This window comes from Lutra lutra, chromosome 4, assembly GCF_902655055.1.
Source record: "Lutra lutra chromosome 4, mLutLut1.2, whole genome shotgun sequence".
NCBI classification, from domain to species: Eukaryota; Metazoa; Chordata; class Mammalia; order Carnivora; family Mustelidae; genus Lutra; species Lutra lutra.
In genome coordinates, this window is record NC_062281.1 from 79,045,753 (window position 1) to 79,063,565 (window position 17,813).

Here is a 17,813-nt window from a genome sequence, read left to right on the forward strand (position 1 = left end):
TCAAGAAGCATCGATTTATATTTGTGATTAGCAGGGATGCACTTGATATGGAACTAATTTTTCTCCCTGTCACACAATGAACTCTGCAGAGTGGAAATTGTGATTTGATATTATTAAATTGCAGTTAGAGAAACTGTTACAATGCCGAAAAAAATCAAAATAATAAAGCTGGCATTTTTGTCAGTTTAGTGAGCTAAACAATAATGAGATTTACCTTTCTTCACAGGTTGGAAGGTCTTCTCTTCTGAGTTCATGGGAGGGCCTCCTGGGTCTCTGTTCTTCTTGGTTTCTAACAGTAAGACTGCATGAAACAAGACATTTCCATGTCAGTTGAGATCATTCTGCATCGAGGAATATTTTAAAGGGAACTCCACATCACCACGTAGAATTTCTTTCTTTTCTTGAAAAAAATTGACCCTGACTGGTTTTCTTAAGAAAACCGAAAGTAGGGATCCTGGGTGACTCAGTTGGTTAAGCATCTGCCTTCAACTCAGGTCATTATCTCAGGGTCCTGCGATGGAGCCCTGTTGTGCTGCCTGCTCAGCGGGGAGCCTGCTTCTCCCTTTCTCTCTGCCTCTGCCCCCCACTTGTGCTCACTCTCTCTCAAATAAATAAATAATATTTAAAAAAAAAGAAACCAGAAGTATGATGCTAAAATATTAACAGAATAAATTATAATATTATGGTCTACACTAGTTGAGGGAGAGTTTACATTTAAATTAATAGTTCTTTTTTTTTTTTTTAAGATTTTATGTATTTGACAGAGTGAGAGAACAAAAACAGGGGAAGCATCAGGCAGAGAGAGAAGCAGCCTCCCTGCTGAGCAGGGAACCTGATGTGGGGCTCAACCCCAGGACCCTGGGATCATGACCTGAGCCAAAGGTAGACGCTTAATGACCGAGCCACCCAGGCACCCTCATTAATAGTAATTTTCATAAAAACATGTCCATTAGAAAGTAATAAAAAGGTCAGGTTATCAGGGATGTTTTGGGTTTTCATCTCATTTCTGCACCTTGAAAAAAAGTGTACATTCTCTAGGCAAAATGTGTTTGTGTTTCCAATCCAAAATGGAGGTTTTAAATATTTATAGGTATACTTGGAAAAAGTGTTAGAGGAAAGCATACAAACAAAACTTATTGTATTTTTCAGGAGACTTTAAATTTCCTTGTATACATCTTATACATCTCTTTGTACACTTATTCCAAGTGTTTGTGTTGTTATTGCAAATGCGGTTTTCATCTCATCTCCTAACTGGTTCCTGTTTGTATTTATCAAGGCTATTACTTTATTGAGCATTATTTATGCATCAGGAAGTTACCTGTTTAAAGTGTACAATTTAGTGGTTTGTAGCATAATCACAGGGTTGTACAACCATCACTACAATCTAACTTCAGAACGTTTTCATCACTCTGAAAGGAAGGCCCGAAGAGCAGCTCCTCCCCATCACCCCTATATCCCACTTCCTCCTGCCCCAGAAACATGCTAATGGACTTCCTGTCTCTATAGACATGCTTCTTCTGAATGCGTGGTCTTCAGTGGCTGCCTTCTGTCACCTGGCATCATGGTTTTACGTTTCATTCATGTTGTAGTGGGTATATCAGTACTTCATCACTTTTTGCAGCTTAATAACATTCCCTTGTGTGGATATGTGACACTTTGTTATCCAGCCATCAGCTGATGAACATTTAGGTTATTCGCACTCTGGCTATTTACAAATAATTCTGCTGTACATGGTCATGTACTAGTTTTTTTCTGTGGATGTTTGTTTTTATTTCTCTTGGGTAGACACTTCGGAGTGGAAATGCTTTCCTATGATAACTCTATTTTTAACATTTTGAGGAGGTCGCACACTGTTTTTCAAAGCAGTCGTGCCATGTTATATTCCTACCAGGAATGCTGGCAGACTCAGTTTCTCGACATCCTTGTCTACACTTGTGTCTTTCTTTCTTTCTTTCTTTTTTTTTTTAAAGATTTTATTCATTTATTTGACAGACAGAAATCACAAGTAGGTAGAGAGGCAGGCAGAGAAAGAGGAAGGGAAGCAGGCTCCCTGCTGAACAGAGAGCCAGACGCGGGGCTCGATCCCCGGACCTCGGGATCATGACCTGGGCCAAAGGCAGAGGCTTAACCCACCGAGCCACCCAGGCGCCCCATGTCTGTCTTTCTTATTCTTACCATCTCAGGGGGTAGGCGGTAGTATCTCATTGTGCTTTTAAATTGCATTTTGCTAATGGCTAATGAGATGAAATAGTTTTTCATGTGTTTATTCGCTCTTTATATGTGTTCTTTGGAGACCTGCCCGCTCAGATCTTTTGCCTACTTTTATATTTATTTATTATTACTTTTTAAAATGTTTCAATGTCACAATGTTATTTATTTATTTTTTATTTATTATTAACATATAATGTATTATTAGCCCCAGGGGTACAGGTCTATGAATCATCAGGTTTATACATTTCACAGCACACACCATAGCACATACCCTTCCCAATGTCCATCCCCTAGCCACCCCATCCTTCCATCCCCCTCCCCTCCAGCAACCCCCAGTTTGTTTTGTGAGAATAAAGTCTCTTATGGTTTGTCTCCCTCCCGATCCCATCTTGTTTCATTTTTCCCTCCCTGTCCCCCACGACCGCCCCCCCTTATAAAGATTTTATTTATTTATTTGACAGAATAAGCAGGGGGGGCAGTAGGCAGAGTGAAGGAGAAACAGTCTCCCTGGGATCATGACCTCAGCTGAAGGCAGATGCTTAACTGCCTGAGCCATGCAGGTGCCCCCCTATTTTTATTTTTTAATTTAATTTAATTTAATTTAAACGTCTTTAAATTTTTTAATTTTTAAAGTATTTTGTTTATTTATTTGAGAGAGACACAGATAGCCAAGAGAGAGCACAGGCAGGGAAGAGAGGGAGAAGCAGGCTCCCCACTGAGCAGGGAGCCTAATGTGACTTGGGGCTTGATCCCAGGACACTGGATCACGACCTGAGCCGAAGGCAGACACTTAACTGACTGATCACCCAGGTGCCCTGAAATGTCTTAAAAATAAAAAAAAAGATTTACCTATTTATTTGAGAGAGAGAGCGAGAGCAGGGGTGGGCAGGGACAGAGGGAGAGAGGGTCTTAAGCAGACTCCCCACTAAGCACAGAGCCCAACCCGTGGCTTGATCTTACAACGCTGAGATTGTGACCTGAGCCAAAATCAAGAGTCAAGATGCTCAACTGACTGAGCCATCCAGGTGCCCCTCTTTTGCCTGCTTATAAACTGGTTTGTCTTTTTATTTTTGAATTGTAAGAGTTCTTTATATTCTAAAGACTATTCTTTTTTTACACTAGTATTATATCTTTCTTCATATTGAATTCTTGTGTATTTGCATTAATTTAGCGACTGTTCCCTTGGGATTTCCAGGTATACTCTCATATGTTCTGCAGGTAGGGAGAGTCTTACCACTTCTCTTCTGAATCTTACGGTTGTTTTCTCTTGTCCAGCTGCACCAAGTGATTGCTAGTGCAATGTTAAACCGTAGGGGAGAGCATAGACATCCTTGCCTTGTTCTTGTTTTCAGGAGAAATGCTTTTAGTTCCCCATTAATTTCAAAATGGATTTTTACTATTGGATATTTGAGTTTGCTTTATCTGACTATTGTTCCTATACTCTTTTCTATTCCTTTTATTATATCTTTCCTTTTCACTCTTTCCACCATTTTATAAGAGTCATTCAGCCTAGTCTTAGCACGTTTGCTTTATGGATTTTCAGTAATTGTGTGTGTGCACGTGCAGCTGTTTTTCGTTAATGCAAAGTCATTAGAAATTCAGAAACTCTTCTGACTTGTTGCTTTCATGATGCCAGTTTCAGTAAATAATGGTTTCTTGAAACAAAAACAAACTTAAGAGGCATCTGTAGGGTGTTCTCACTGTAGGAGGGTAAATACTGCTTGACTTCTTAGGCTTCTTTTATAAGCAGAAAACATCAATACACAATGAGTATGAAAAATCAAAGAGAAAAAGAAAGGATGAATTTGAAACAAGATTTCTAAGAGAACTGGAAGTTACATTGTGAATTAAACAATGCAATCTTTATTTAAGCTTTGACTTGTTTTCCATGTCTTATTTTTTAAAAGTAGGAATATTTCTCAATGAGATACTCTGTCCTTAAAAAAGTGAAAAATATATTTTGTGTCAAGCTTTTAACCTGAGTGTATTGTTATTGTTAGCAGTAGAACAAGAAAGCATTGCTGGAAGCCACAATAGTTGTTCACTATGTTTAAGAGCCATTCAGTAAAAGGAGCCCCATGGTTAGGTATATTTTGGTAAATTTCTGAGCTACAAAGAGGAAAAAATTCTTCAATCTTCTAGAAAGGAAAAAAAGTTTAGTTTTAAGAAATCAAGCACCTGCATGACTTCTTTGATAAAATGAAATGCCAGAAGGCCATGAAGCAGAATTTTGAGAAAGATAATACAAGGGTTTAGAAAACACATTGCCTTTTTCTTTTCTTAAAAATTGTCTTGGGGCGCCTGGGTGGCTCAGTGGGTTAAAACCTCTGCCTTCGGCTCAGGTCATGATCCCAGGGTTCTGGGATCGAGCCCTGCATCGGGCTATCTGCTCAGCAGGGAGCCTGCTTCCCTTCCTCTCTCTCTGCCTGCCTCTCTGCCTACTTGTGATCTCTCTCTCTGTCAAATAAATAAATAAAATAAAATAAAATTGTCCCTATTATGTATTATCAACACGGATAAGTCTTAAAAGCATGCTGAGAAGAAGAAAATCAAGGAGAGTAAACACTGAAACAGTTAAAGTTTGCTGTGTACTTTTTTTTTTTTTGGAAGATTTTATTTATTTGTTTATATATTTGAGAGAGAGGGGCGGGAAGGGGCAGAGGGAAAGGGGAGGAAGAATTCCAAGCAGACTCCCACACTGAGCATGGAGCCGGATGTGGGGTTCAATCCCACAGCACTGAGATCATGACCTAAGCCAAAATCAACACTTGGACGCCTGACTGAGCCACCCAGGCACCCCACAATTTTTTCCCCTCCAGCACATGCATTTAAGTGCTATATGCTATTGCATTGCATAACTACACTGCAATATATTTATCCATTCTCTGTTCATGAATTTTAAGGACATTTTCAATTTTTCTCAATCAGATTAATGCTTCATTTTTTCTTCCTCAAGTACACCCTTTCTTTTAGGGAAGGTCTGAAGACAGTTAGCTCTCTTGGCCTTTGGATGTCTGAAAATGTCTTGTTTTACTCCTGCCCTGGAATTATAGTTTGACTTAGTTTTCCATTACTTTTCTCCAGTTCTTTGAAGATATTGCTCTATTGTATTCTTTTAATTGAAGTATAATGAACATAACAGTGTTATATTAGTTTCAGTGTATAATATAACAATTCAACATTGTTTCCCATTGCTTTGTTGTCTGTTAAGTACACACACAATATGTGCTGCAGAAGTGTTGGCTAGGACGATGATGTCTAAGCACAGCTCCATGACTTAGTCACCACAGTTGGTGCCAGTAGGAGGAGCCTGCTCTGGAACAGCATGCCACCACCTGCTATGCTCACACTGTCAGTCCCGTACATTGTACAGGACACAATCTCAGCCTCTTATGTCTCTCTGAGGTAGCAGAGAAGGAAGGGTGACTGGGTCAACAGGTGTCTTCCCAGCTCTAGGATATCTCTGCCCATCTCTCACACAATCATCTCTGATCATCTCACTGAAACTGATTAGTGGAGTGAAAGACTGGAAGAGGGGCCAAAATGAAATCCTGTCACCCCTGGTGGATATCCTCCTAGTCTACGGTGGATCCTGGACACCCACATGTGTAAGGTGTACCCACACAGGGTTCTCCTCTGGCTTCCTGCTGAGTCCTCTATGTTTCTACTTGGGACTGAAGCCTTGCCTGGAGTGCCAGACCACTTGCCTCCTGCCAGCCCCATGTCCCACATATTCCCACTTGCCGCCTGGGGTTTTGCTCTGAACAGGGCAACCACCCACCATCAGGACTCCATCAGTTGTCAGGGTGTTGTATTGCTGGGTCTCGTCCACCAGACTGGAACTTCCTGGAAGTTAACAGTAGATCAAATCAAGCAAGAGACCAAATTTTCTTGGACATTTCATGTCAGCCTCCACCTGCCTCACCCCCATTCTAATAGTCCTGTCACTGTTCTTGATAGCGGCACTATCACCTTGTCATCTTCTCTACTTTGGAGTGAGGTCTTGGTCCAACTTGTGGTCAAGCCTACATAAATATACAATAACTTAATTGCCTAAAGTCAGGCACACATTTGGGGGGTGCTAAGCACTTTCCGTAACCAAGATTTCAGAAATGCCACCTAATGTTCTTATGATGTAAACGCTATACATTTCTCCAAACCTTTGACAGTGACTCAAGGGGTCAAGGATATCTTCTGTTCAAGTTGTGTATCTCTCTTTTGAAGCAAAGATTATGTATCTTCCTGTACTAGTAAGTTACCCTATCATTTTATATTCTTCAGTTAAGAATATATTTTGACATTTCTCTTTATGAAAACATGAAACTAATAAAAGCAAAGCTGAAGGTCAAATCCAGGCGCCCTCCACTTTACTTCAATATTTAAGACCCACCTTAAATTCTATGTCCTCTACAAAGCCTTTACTACCAAGTAGGATGCCTTGAGTTCACTCCTTTCTAACCATCGAAGTAATTGTTTCTGCCCAAATATTAATATTCGATTGCCAATGGCCGTGGACTCTTCTTCAGTTGTTTAACACACAAGCATGATGCCAGGGATTTGAATAGAAGTCCCCTGAGATCTGGAATACAGAGCCCCTCGTGTGTGTGCGCGTGTGTATGTGCGTGTGTGTGTGTGTGTGTGTGTGTGTATTTGCTGTTGTACTTCACAGATTCCAAATCAGTGTTAGGCATATAGTAGTCATTTAAAAAACATGCATGGGGCATCTGGGTGGCTCAGTCAGTTCAGCATCCAACTCTTGGTTTTGGCTCATGTCATGAACTCAGGGTTGGGAGTCCGAGTCCCATGCTGGGCTCCACACTCAGCATGGAGTCTGCTTGAGATTCCCTCTCCTCCTCCCTTTGCCCCTCCTACTCATGCTCTCTCTCTCTCTAATAAATAAATATTTTAAAAAATAAAATGAAAAAATGAAAAACATGTATTGAGTTAATTACAAGCTGGCACTAGTCCAGGGTGCCCTCTGCCAGTCAGGAGGGCAGGACTGAGAAAAGCCCCAACCTTACCAGGAACAGCTGCAGCAGCAGCACCAGCAAAAGCAGCAGGCGTTGGACCCGTGGTCCCCTGCTCCGGGCTGGTCTGGCATGGAGCCGGTGGTCTCTTGGGGTGCAGGCATCTGCCGTTTCCGCATCTCCGTCTGCTCAGATCTCATGGGCTGCAACAGGGCAAGCAAAAGGGGAGCCCATTACCACCACACAAAGCCAGAGAGTCAGTTGTCTGGATTGCAGAGAAGACATAATTATGACTCTCTCCAAGTCATTTCTGAGAATTCTGGGAAAATTTGGTGCTTATCATTCATTTCTATAGCCAACATCTCATGCCTGGCATCTGCCAAGCACTGTGAATAAAGGGGCGAGTGCAGGGGTCCCTATTCTAAGGCAGTTCCAGGTCAGGAGAGGACTCAAACACTGACCTCACCTACATGAGGCCATCATGGTGACGGCTATGATGAGGGCATTTTGCAGCCCTCAAATGTCCCTTTTGATGTCCCTTCTGGTCTCAACTGCCAGGGAGCAGTCCCAGGTGACAGCTGAGTTAAGGATGCCCACAAGGCATGATGGTGTGAGCACTGTGGACCAGAGCATGCATATGGGAGGAAGCCAGGCCAAGATGGCAGGCATGTTAACGAGGCTGTAAGAGGAAACATCCCAAGAGGGAGGATGGAAGTCCTGTGAGGCCACCAGCTTCTGAGACCCTACTGACAGGTTCAAGTCTTAACAAGCTGTGAAACTTTGAAGAAGTTACCCCACTGCGATATGTGCAAAGCATCTAGACCCTGCCTGCTACTTAGTTTTTGCTCAGTTAGTCCCAGGAGGCAAGGGAGGGCTAGGGACCGAAGCTCTGCTCCGGTCCTGCCTTCTGCAGGAGCACCCCCGCCCCACCGCCACTGGCCTACTTCAGTGGACAGTAAGCCATTGCAAACAAGGTCTATGTCCTTCAACCTGTCCTTTTCCTGAGGACCACAAGAGAGAAGCATAAAAACAATGTAAGAATGAGAAATTGCCAAGTGAACTTTTCCATTTGATGCTGTCTTTCAAATGTTGGTGAAGTAAAAGCAAAAAATACCAAAGCCACATTAAAGAACCTTAGATGGGATTTTGGGATTAAATTCTGGATGTGTTCTTCTGTTCCAACACTAGATTTATCTCTTCCTACTATTACCGATTCTTATAGTCTATTGGACTTTTTTTTTTTTTTAAAGATTTTATTTATTTGTCAGAGAGAGAGAATGAGTGCGGGGAGTGGGAGGCAGAGAGGGAGAAGCAAACTCCCCGCTGAGCCAGGAGCCGATGCAGGGCTGGATCCCAGGACCCTGGGATCCTGACCTGAGCCAAAGGCAGACGGTTAACGGACTGAGCCTCTCAGGTGTCCCTGGACTTTGCTTTAATGATCATAGTTTTTGTATATGTGTTTATATTGGGTAGGCAAAGTTCTCTAAACAAATTAAAAAAAAATTGGTATTGGCTGTTTGTGTCTGTTTTCTCATCCAGCTGAATTTTACAATCAGCTTTTCAAGGTCCAGAAATACCACGTTGGGATTTTGAGTAGGATCACATTGAATTTATAGGTCTATTTATGAGAAATGACATCAGTTTGAGTACCTGCCAAATCAGGGCGACTCTTCTGGAGTAGCTCTTTTAATTATCCCAGGATGTAGTTCCAGGACTGCAAGAGAGACGCAGACAAGTGTCTACCATCCTTCCATCCACAGCCAGAACAACGTTCACAACTCCCAACCACAGTGCCCAGCCCGATCAGTCCAGGATGCCTGCACTGGGGTGGCTCGCTTGTTCAAAGGGTGGAGACAGAGACATCTGTCCAGCTCACAGCCACGTTTTATGGGCACCATGAGGAGACAAGCCCCTTTTAATGCCCCTGGGGTAGAAACCTGGGGCTCCTCCAGGCATCTTGGCATTGCAGCAGAGAGAGACTGACAATGGTTTCCCTTCATTCAGGACACTGAGGGACAAGGACAAGCCAGCACAGGCTCTAAACAGAGGTGCTGGGAATAGGAGATACCCCAGCTAATTATTTTCTAAGATATACTGATGCAACTTGCCTCATTAAAAAGAAAAAAAAAAATCCCAACAGCTTCCCAGAAGGAAGGATTGTAACATGGTAACGTCAATGGGTTTCAAGGGACTACTCTTCCAACGTCTTTGCAACACTGGGTTTTCCCAATCAGTACATGAACTATGTGTTCATCGAGAGCCTGCCTCTCTGTAGATTCTAAAGACTTTCCTCAAACAGGTCTTGCATATTTTTGATAGATTTATTTCTAAGTATTTTATAGATTCGTTTTTGTTGCTGTTGTAAATACTTCCCTGCTTCAAGGTTTTAAGTAGTTATTTTAGTGTATAGGAAGGCTAAGGGTACTGTATCTGGCCTCCCCGTTGAATTCTTTAATTAATTTTAGTAGTCCTTCTGCTGATCCTCTTTGGTTTTCTAGGTGGATGATCATAGAGTCTATAAATAGTTACACCTGTCTGTTTACTTTCTGTATCTTTCCAAGTCCAAGATCCTTCCTCTCCTTGGTCTAATTTCACTGGCCACATAAATATCGAAAAGTAGCAGTACTTTTAGGTACCTTTCACTTCTTCATGACTTTAACAAGAAGACTCGATGGCACTTTGCCCATATGTGGAATATGTGCTGAAGGTTTCTGGGAGAAGATAATTTTACAGAGCTAAGCATATTTTTTTCTGTTAGTTACACAGCACAGAATAAGCTGTGCCTCCTAATCTTATTATTTATTTATTTTGCCGAGAGAGAGTGTGAGTGGGGGGAGTGGCAGAAGGCGCAGGAAAGAGAACCTCAAGCTGACTTGAGTTCAGCGTGGAGTCTGATGCAGGCCTCGATCCCAGGGCACTGGGATCATGACCTGGACCAAAACCAAGAGTCAGCTGCCCAATTGACCGAGCCACCCAGGAGTCATTCCCCCCTCTGCTTATCCTTTTAGTTAACATATTTTATTTGCTTGTATACACCTCATGTCTGTAAATCCTCGGAAGACTTAATGATTTAGTGAGCAAACTCTGAGAGAATGTCATGGGGTTGCTCATGACTAACAGCCTTCAGAAATCAAAGGCAAATGACATCAAAGTCTATTCTTACAGATTTTTGAAAACAGCTCTATTGAGATGCAAGAAACATACAGTCTGCACATACTGCTTAAAGGGTGTAATTTGGTATGCTTTAGCATGTACATACCTGTGAGCTACTACTACAATCATAAGCACATCATGAACCGCAAGCTTCCTCACACCCCTTGGGAATCCCTCCATCAGGCCCCTCTCTCCTGCTCCTGCCTGCTCTCAACCATCACTGATCTACTTTCTCCCACCATATGTTAATTTGCATTTGTTAAGAATTTTATACAAATGGGATCTTTTTAGTTTGGCTTCCTTCACTCAGCATGATTATTTCATGATGGTTATGTGTATCAATCCTTCATCCCTTTTTTAAATTTCTGAGCAGCATTCCATTGTCTAGATGAACACAATTTGCTTATCCTTGCACCTTTTGCTGGCCTTATACCTTACTGATGGTTCCTGAAGGAATTATATATATATATGTACATATATATATATATGGCACTGTCTTTTTCTTTTTAGATTTTATTTATTTATTTGACAGACAGAGATCACAAGTAGGCAGAGAGGCAGGCAGAGAGAGGGGGGAAGCAGGTTCCCCGCTGAGCAGAGAGCCTGATGCGGGGCTCGATCCCAAGACCTCGGGATCATGACATGAGCCGAAGGCAGTGGCTTAACCCACTGAGCCACCCAGGCGCCCCATTGTCTTCTTTTGACCACAGAAGTCTTTTATCAGGTGAGAGGTGCATGTGGCTGTGATTGTATTAAAATTTACAGCACTGTATACAGTTGCGATGTTTCTAGTTTGCTCTTCCACATTGAATAATGTTTGATGATTATGTTCTTTTGGTATTTCTTGGACTAGACATGGTTGTTAGCCATTTTTCTTTTCACTTAAAATTCCTCCTTTCTTTTCTCAGTGTTTCATGTTTCAGTTCATCTTTATAGAGTTTCAACTTCATAATCTATTTAATTTTTCTTCTGTTCAACATTAGAATTTCTTGTATGGTTTCTTGGAAACCTTACACGTGGTTCAGTAACACTGACATCTTGAATTATTTAAAACTTTGGGTAAACAAGAAATATACGCTATTCCTATAAAATCTACAAGCAACCTATCTCCTCTCATTTCCAAGCTTTTTAAATGAATAGAAATGGTTTTTACTCAGTTACTAGGTGCTGGAGTGTTCAGTGGACAGAGTAGTTAGTCTTGACGATTTATGCCCTATTGAGCCATGGTGGAATAGGAGAGCATGAGAAAAGGCAAAAAATGTTAATAAAAGCTGAATATTAAATATTAGCAAAATGTTGATAATTGTTGAAGTTGTGTCATTAACACATGGACTTTGTTATACCTCCTCTCTACAATTTTTTTTTTTTTTTTTTTTGATAGCAAGGGCGCAAGCTGAGGGGAGGGAGAGAGAATCTTAAGCTCCATGCTAGGCATGGAGCCATGAGATCATGACCTGAGCTAAAATCAGGAGTTGGATGTTTAACCGACTGAGCCCCCAGGTGCCCCCTTCCACTGTACACTTAAAAATGTTTGAAAATCTTCTTTAAAGTTTTTAAAATGTTGAATTCTATCAGTTAAAAAATCTATTGAGAATATGAATCTTCTTCTTTGAATAGTGAATGAAGTAAATTAATGAATTTCTTAATTTTGAATCACCTTTACCTTACTAAGTAAACTCTTCCTCGGTTTAAAAAGATGGTTATTGGGGCGCCTGGGTTAAAGCCTCTGCCTTCGGCTCAGGTCAAGATCCCACGGTCCTGGGATGGAGCCCCACATCGGGCTCTCTGCTCGGCAGATAGCCTGCTTCCCTTCCTCTCTTTCTGCCTTCCTCTCTGCCTGCTTGTGATCTCTGTCAAATAAATAAACAAAATCTTTAAAAAAAAAAAAGATGGTTATTCTTGGGGCGTCTGGGTGGCTCAGTGGTTTAAGCCTCTGCCTTCCGCTTAGGTCATCATCCTGGGGTCCTGGGATCCAGCCCCGCGTTGGGCTCTGCTCAGCGGGGAGCCTGCTTTCCCTCTCTCTGCCTCCCTCTCTGCCTACTTGTGATCTCTGTCAAATAAATAAATAAAATCTTAAAAAAAGATGGTTATTCTTTTATTATACTGCTGAGATAAATTTGATAAAATTTATAAGGAGTTTTTTTAGAAAAATCAATCTTTTTTTAAGATTAAAGATTTAATTAATATATTTGCAAGAGAGAGGGAGAGAGAGTTGGCGGGGGGTTGGAGAGGGAGAAGGAGGGAGAGAATCTGAAACAGACTCCATGGAGCTGATGTGGGGCTTGATCACATGACCTAGAGCACAACTTGAGCAGAAATCAAGAGTTAGATGCCCAACTGACTCAGACACCCAAGCACCCCTATCTATCTTTATTAGGAAATTATTTTGTCAGTCCTGAAGATTTATAGAATTTGCCTGTAAAATTACTGAAATCTCTCAAGAGTGGCTTGTTGACTATGTTTTCAATTCCTTCTTTCATTTCTGTTCTTCCTTTCTTCCTTTCCTTGAGTCAGTATGGTATTTTTTCATCTCCTGTAAAAAAAAATCCATTTCATCCAGTTTGCAAATTTACTGATAATCATTATTAATAGCCATCTTTATCACTGTCAGAATGTAATGCTTTTAATTACTGCCTGCTTGTTTAAAAGACAAATGTGTGATTGCTTATTGGGAGAGTTGCATATTTAATGTTACAAAATACTTGTAGAGACTTAATTTTTCAATGTGATAGCTGATTAATATGAGGCCTAAAAACATGTATTATAAAGATTTTATTTATCTATTTGTCAGAGAGAGACAGAGAGTGCACAAGCAGGGGGAGATGCAGAGGGAGGGGAAAAGTGCACTCTGCTGAGCAAGGAGCCCGAGATGGGGTGCGATCCCAGAATCATGACCTGAGTTGAAGACAGATGCTTAACCCACTGAGCCACCCAGGCGTCCCTAAAAACGTATATGGAATGAATGCCACCCGTTTTAAAGATTTTTAAAATATGCCATTGGTATGTATCAGCTCAGCCAGTCCTTTCAGACACTGGTGTCTGATTAGCCAAACTAGCTTCACATATCTTTTTTCCTTTGCCATCACCATATCTGTGGGAGAACTCTGCACACATTTAAATTCCATTAATTCTCTCTAAATAACATGGAATCGGTGCTTCTTTATCTTTGCTATTGTTTTCCTCTTGAGGTGAGTATCTGGCATAGACTGCTGGGTATCACTTCAATGTCTGTTGGGATGTCACATGCATAATGAGCCAGGAACTGGCTGCCTTTGCTTGAGAAGGTATAGGAATGCAAACCAATGTCAGTGACCTCAGATGCTTTATTCTATAATTTATGGCATTTAAAGAGCAGCCTGAGGAAATGTGAATAATATAGGTTGGCAATTTATTAAGTATTCAGATCTTAACCAAAAGATAATCCTACTCAAACATGGCTTTTCCCAATTTCTAGGAACCTGGCATTTAAGAGAATTCTTTCAAAGTTCAAATAAAAGCCAGGGCAAACTCTTAATCTTGATCATACTCTTTTAGTAATTTGGAATCAAAAGTAGTATCTTGTTAGAAAAAAATTTAACCTAACCATAATTAGCTCAGAAAAAATATTTATTTTCTGGTAAACTTAAACTTGGTGCTTGGATGATCATTAATAGCTATTTATTTTCATTATAGTTTCCAACCTCTGAAAACAGCCATTTTTGAATTATGCATTAGGAATGTGATGACACATCAAGTCTTGTATGAAAAAAATCTTCTCTCTTAAGGCCTAAGACCTGAGCTCCTGTTAGAATCATAGACAAGGGTATTGACTTATAGACAAAATGCCAATGAAGGAGAACCAAGAATCTTAGAGGGCATACATTCAAGACCATTCTGAGCAATTCTTAGAAAATGATCCTATCATCAGGTGACAGTTTAGGACCCTGAAGGTTAAACCAATATATAAGGAAACTAGAGAGGCCAACTTCCCACGAAAGCAACCCAAATCCCAAATCCATCTATACAGCCTCTGATTTCCTTTTTCTTTAACACACCCTGCCTCTTGAAGTATCTTTGGGCAGTACTCCACAGTGGATCACCAGCGTATGAAAATTAATAAAGGGAAACCTCACTAAAAAGGAGTCAGGAGACCAGAAGGGGGAGCTCTCACCCCTTACCAATTGATGTCAATTACGGGAAGAATTGCCACTTACAGACCCCCACAGAAAAATCCTCAACAGGAAAGAACCATCAATTACAGGCCACAACAGGAAAAGATACACACTGCATCTCCTCCAAGAAATCAACTACCCCAGCAACTCAGCCAATGAGAAACCCTCATCATCCTGAACTCTTGCTTTTCTCAAATGGACATTTTTTCAAAACAACCCCTTCCCAGCTTCCTCCTTTTTTATTAAATAACATTTACTCTCCTTTGTTGTGCTAGCCCATGATTTTTTGCTGTGACTTGCCTGTCCTCAATTACAATTCTCTGGTATTCTTGAATAAACCTGTTTTTGCTGGTAAAATAAATTTTATTTTTACCACTGTAAATTTCATGTATTTCTGTTTTCATTTCATTACTCTTTATCTTTCTCAAAAACTGCTTTTGTTAGTTTTCTCCTCACTTCTGGCACTAAGTTCTTGGTTCATTTATTTTCCATCATTGCTATTTTCTAATTAGTGCATTTTGGGCTACACATTTTTATCCAATTACTGCTTTGATCTTAACTATGAGTTTTGAATGTGGCATTACTGTTTAATCCAAAGAACTCAGATCAAATTTAAGCTCAGATTTCTTTTTATCCAAGGTTTTTCAGAAACAAGGTTTTAGTTTCTTGACTAACCTGTCACTAGGAGATATATATATATATATATATATATATATATATATATATATATTTTTTTTTTTTTTTTTTTTTGCAGATTAGAAAATGTGGCCTCTATGACTTGTCCACTTTTGAATATATTGAGATTTGGGAGTAAGGATATAGCTTTGCTTACCTTTAGTTTTATGTTTTCCAGAATGGCATATAAAGGAAATCATACAGTGTGTAGCCACTTCTAGAATTTTCCAATCATTTTCTGGGATCATAATGTCATTGGGATCAAGAACCCGTTAGCCTGGTCACTTGCTTCATAGTGGAATCATCACCTCCCAGACCAAATGGGGTCTCTCTGATTCTTTACATATTTCGGAAAGACTCTAAATTGTAATACAGATAAGCAGGCTGTCAGCACATTGAAAACATCACGTGTTTCACAAGAAAGGTGATTTATGAGTGTGAGGAATTGTTATGCAATGCCCTCATCTTAGATAAAGAAGAGTGGGAATGGGGTGGGCACAGACCACAGAATGCCTTGCCTCCTAGCCACCCATGAGCTCAGTCATCCCCCCTCCCCCACCTCGCACCTTATTTACCAGTTGCAGAAGTAACGGATTTGAGTTTTGCCCTTCCTGTTTTCACATTGAAGGAGTTACAAATGAAGTCCAAATGGGGTGGGAGGTGCAGGTGGAGAACTATCTCTGGTATATGATAGCTTTAGTAATTGCAAATACATCAGCTCTACTAGGTTGACTACAAATGAGCGCGAGACCCTGAGCGTGAAGCTTCCTCATGCGCTACGTGGTGCACGCGAATTATATTTCTTCCTGCCATGTCTTCTATCGGTCTCCCCCCGAAAATTTTTTTGAGCCTGTTCAAATGATCAGGTCTGTACCAGGAACAAAGCTCCCTTCCTCCGGAGCCACTTCCGTTCATCTATCCACACTGTTTGCTGAGCTGCCACTGCCAGGGGCGCCGAGCTGCGTCAAAAGAATGGCGGTGATAACTCCAGGAATATTCTCTGTGCTGCCGCCTCAAGAGACACTCTCCTTTCCCTGTTCTGCAGTAACAGTGCTGAGTAGTTAGCAGAATTTGCTCCTAATCTGACCCTGATTTTGGTCTTTCTGCCTTTTAAGTTTCCCCACCCTGGAACAGCTTTTTTTTTTTTTTTTTTTTAAAGATTTTATTTATTTTTTTGACAGAGATCACAAGTAGGCAGAGAGGCAGGCAGAGAGAGGAGGAAGCAGGCTCCCTGCTGAGCAGAGAACCTGACTCAGGGCTCGATCCCAGGACTCTGGGATCATGACCTGAGCCGAAGGCAGAGGCTTTAACCCACTGAGCCACCCAGGCACCCCGGAACAGCTTTTTCTAACATTATTTTGCCCTGGATGCATGATGAGTTTTCACAGATGCCACCTTTAGGTCTGTATTCTGCACCCCGACCCTGCCACAGGGCAAGCACACCCAAGGTGTCTTCAACGGCCACGTGGCAAGCAGCCGCGTGTGAGCCTTCTGCAGGAGATGCAGCGTTTGTTCTTGGAGTTGGGTGCTCACCTGCGGGGACGGGCGGGGGCAGTGGAGGAAACTAGGATCTGGGTTTCTCTCAGAGGGCGCCTGACTTCTGAGGAACTGGAAGAATTCAAGAGAGCAGGCTGGGGAAAGGGACTGTTCAAAGTCCTTACACAGGTTGGAGGGAGGTGCACATCAGGTGTGATCAGCACTGGGCTTTCAGGATCTCAAGGGAGTTGTTTCTGAGAGTGCTTGGCTTTGAGGGTGGTTAACCCACAGGAAGTCTCTCTCATTCAAGAATCTACACTATGACATTTGAAAAACAGACCCAACTGAAATCAGCTGGGCCCATTCATTCACTCCTGAGCTTCCTGGGTTTAGCTACTTCATCTGAAAACACCAAGATGTGAAGGCGGCTTTCCCTGAGTCAGAGTCCAAGCCTTGACACCAGATCACCTGAGGCTTATTAAGTCACAGCCACGCCCACTGTCTGCCTCAGATTTCCACCTGTTATTCTTAGCTGCCAGGAAATAAGCTGAACCCAGGTCAACAGTGATGTTTCCATTTTGTTTAGCTGGATCCTGAAATAAACCAATTTCAAATTTTAGGGAATGTGGGCACATTACCCTGGGCCACAGTCATCACCAGAAAGAAGTCCAACTCACCGCAGCTCGTGAAATATTAATGAAAAGCTGGAAGTTCCTTGCACTGACTTCTACACAGTCAAATGGACCAGAACTCCAATCAGAGCTGTATCTTCCACTTCCAAGACACAGAGAGCTAACAGTTTTTAGGAGCTCGTGCGTGGGGTGGCGGAAGATCTTAGCTCTTCCTCTGTGCAAAACTAGGAGTTTTCGGGGCGCCTGGGTGGCTCAGTGGGTTAAGCCGCTGCCTTCGGCTCAGTTCATGATCTCAGGGTCCTGGGATCGAGTCCCGCATCGTGCTCTCTGCTCGGCAGGGAGCCTGCTTCCCTCTCTCTCTCTTTCTCTCTGCCTGCCTCTCTGTCTACTTGTGATCTCTCTCTGTCAAATAAATAAATAAAATCTTAAAAAAAAAACTAGGAGTTTTCAAAAATTTGTCTTTGATTTTATTGTCTGAATAATTTGGGGGCTATTTTTAGAAAAAGCTGGTTTATTGTTCTAGGAGGGGAAGTCAACTGAAAGCATAC

At 41.6% G+C, this 17,813-nt stretch overlaps 2 protein-coding genes across 4 annotated transcripts in view; one reads left to right on the forward strand and one right to left on the reverse strand.

Moving 5' to 3' along the window:
- TCEA1 (transcription elongation factor A1) overlaps window positions 1–14,048 on the forward strand; it is an 80,185-nt gene extending 66,137 nt beyond the window's left edge. For all 3 annotated transcript variants that reach the window (XM_047725879.1, XM_047725878.1, XM_047725882.1), the window contains exon 10: window positions 14,004–14,048. In XM_047725879.1, the coding sequence (XP_047581835.1) occupies window positions 14,004–14,033 (30 nt within the window). In that variant the 3' untranslated portion in view covers window positions 14,034–14,048. The remainder of the gene's footprint in view (window positions 1–14,003) is intronic.
- RGS20 (regulator of G protein signaling 20) overlaps window positions 1–17,813 on the reverse strand; it is a 77,171-nt gene that overhangs the window by 9,521 nt on the left and 49,837 nt on the right. The window contains 2 exon segments of the mRNA XM_047725877.1: window positions 215–301; window positions 7,233–7,381. Of these exon segments, the coding sequence (XP_047581833.1) occupies window positions 215–301; window positions 7,233–7,381 (236 nt within the window).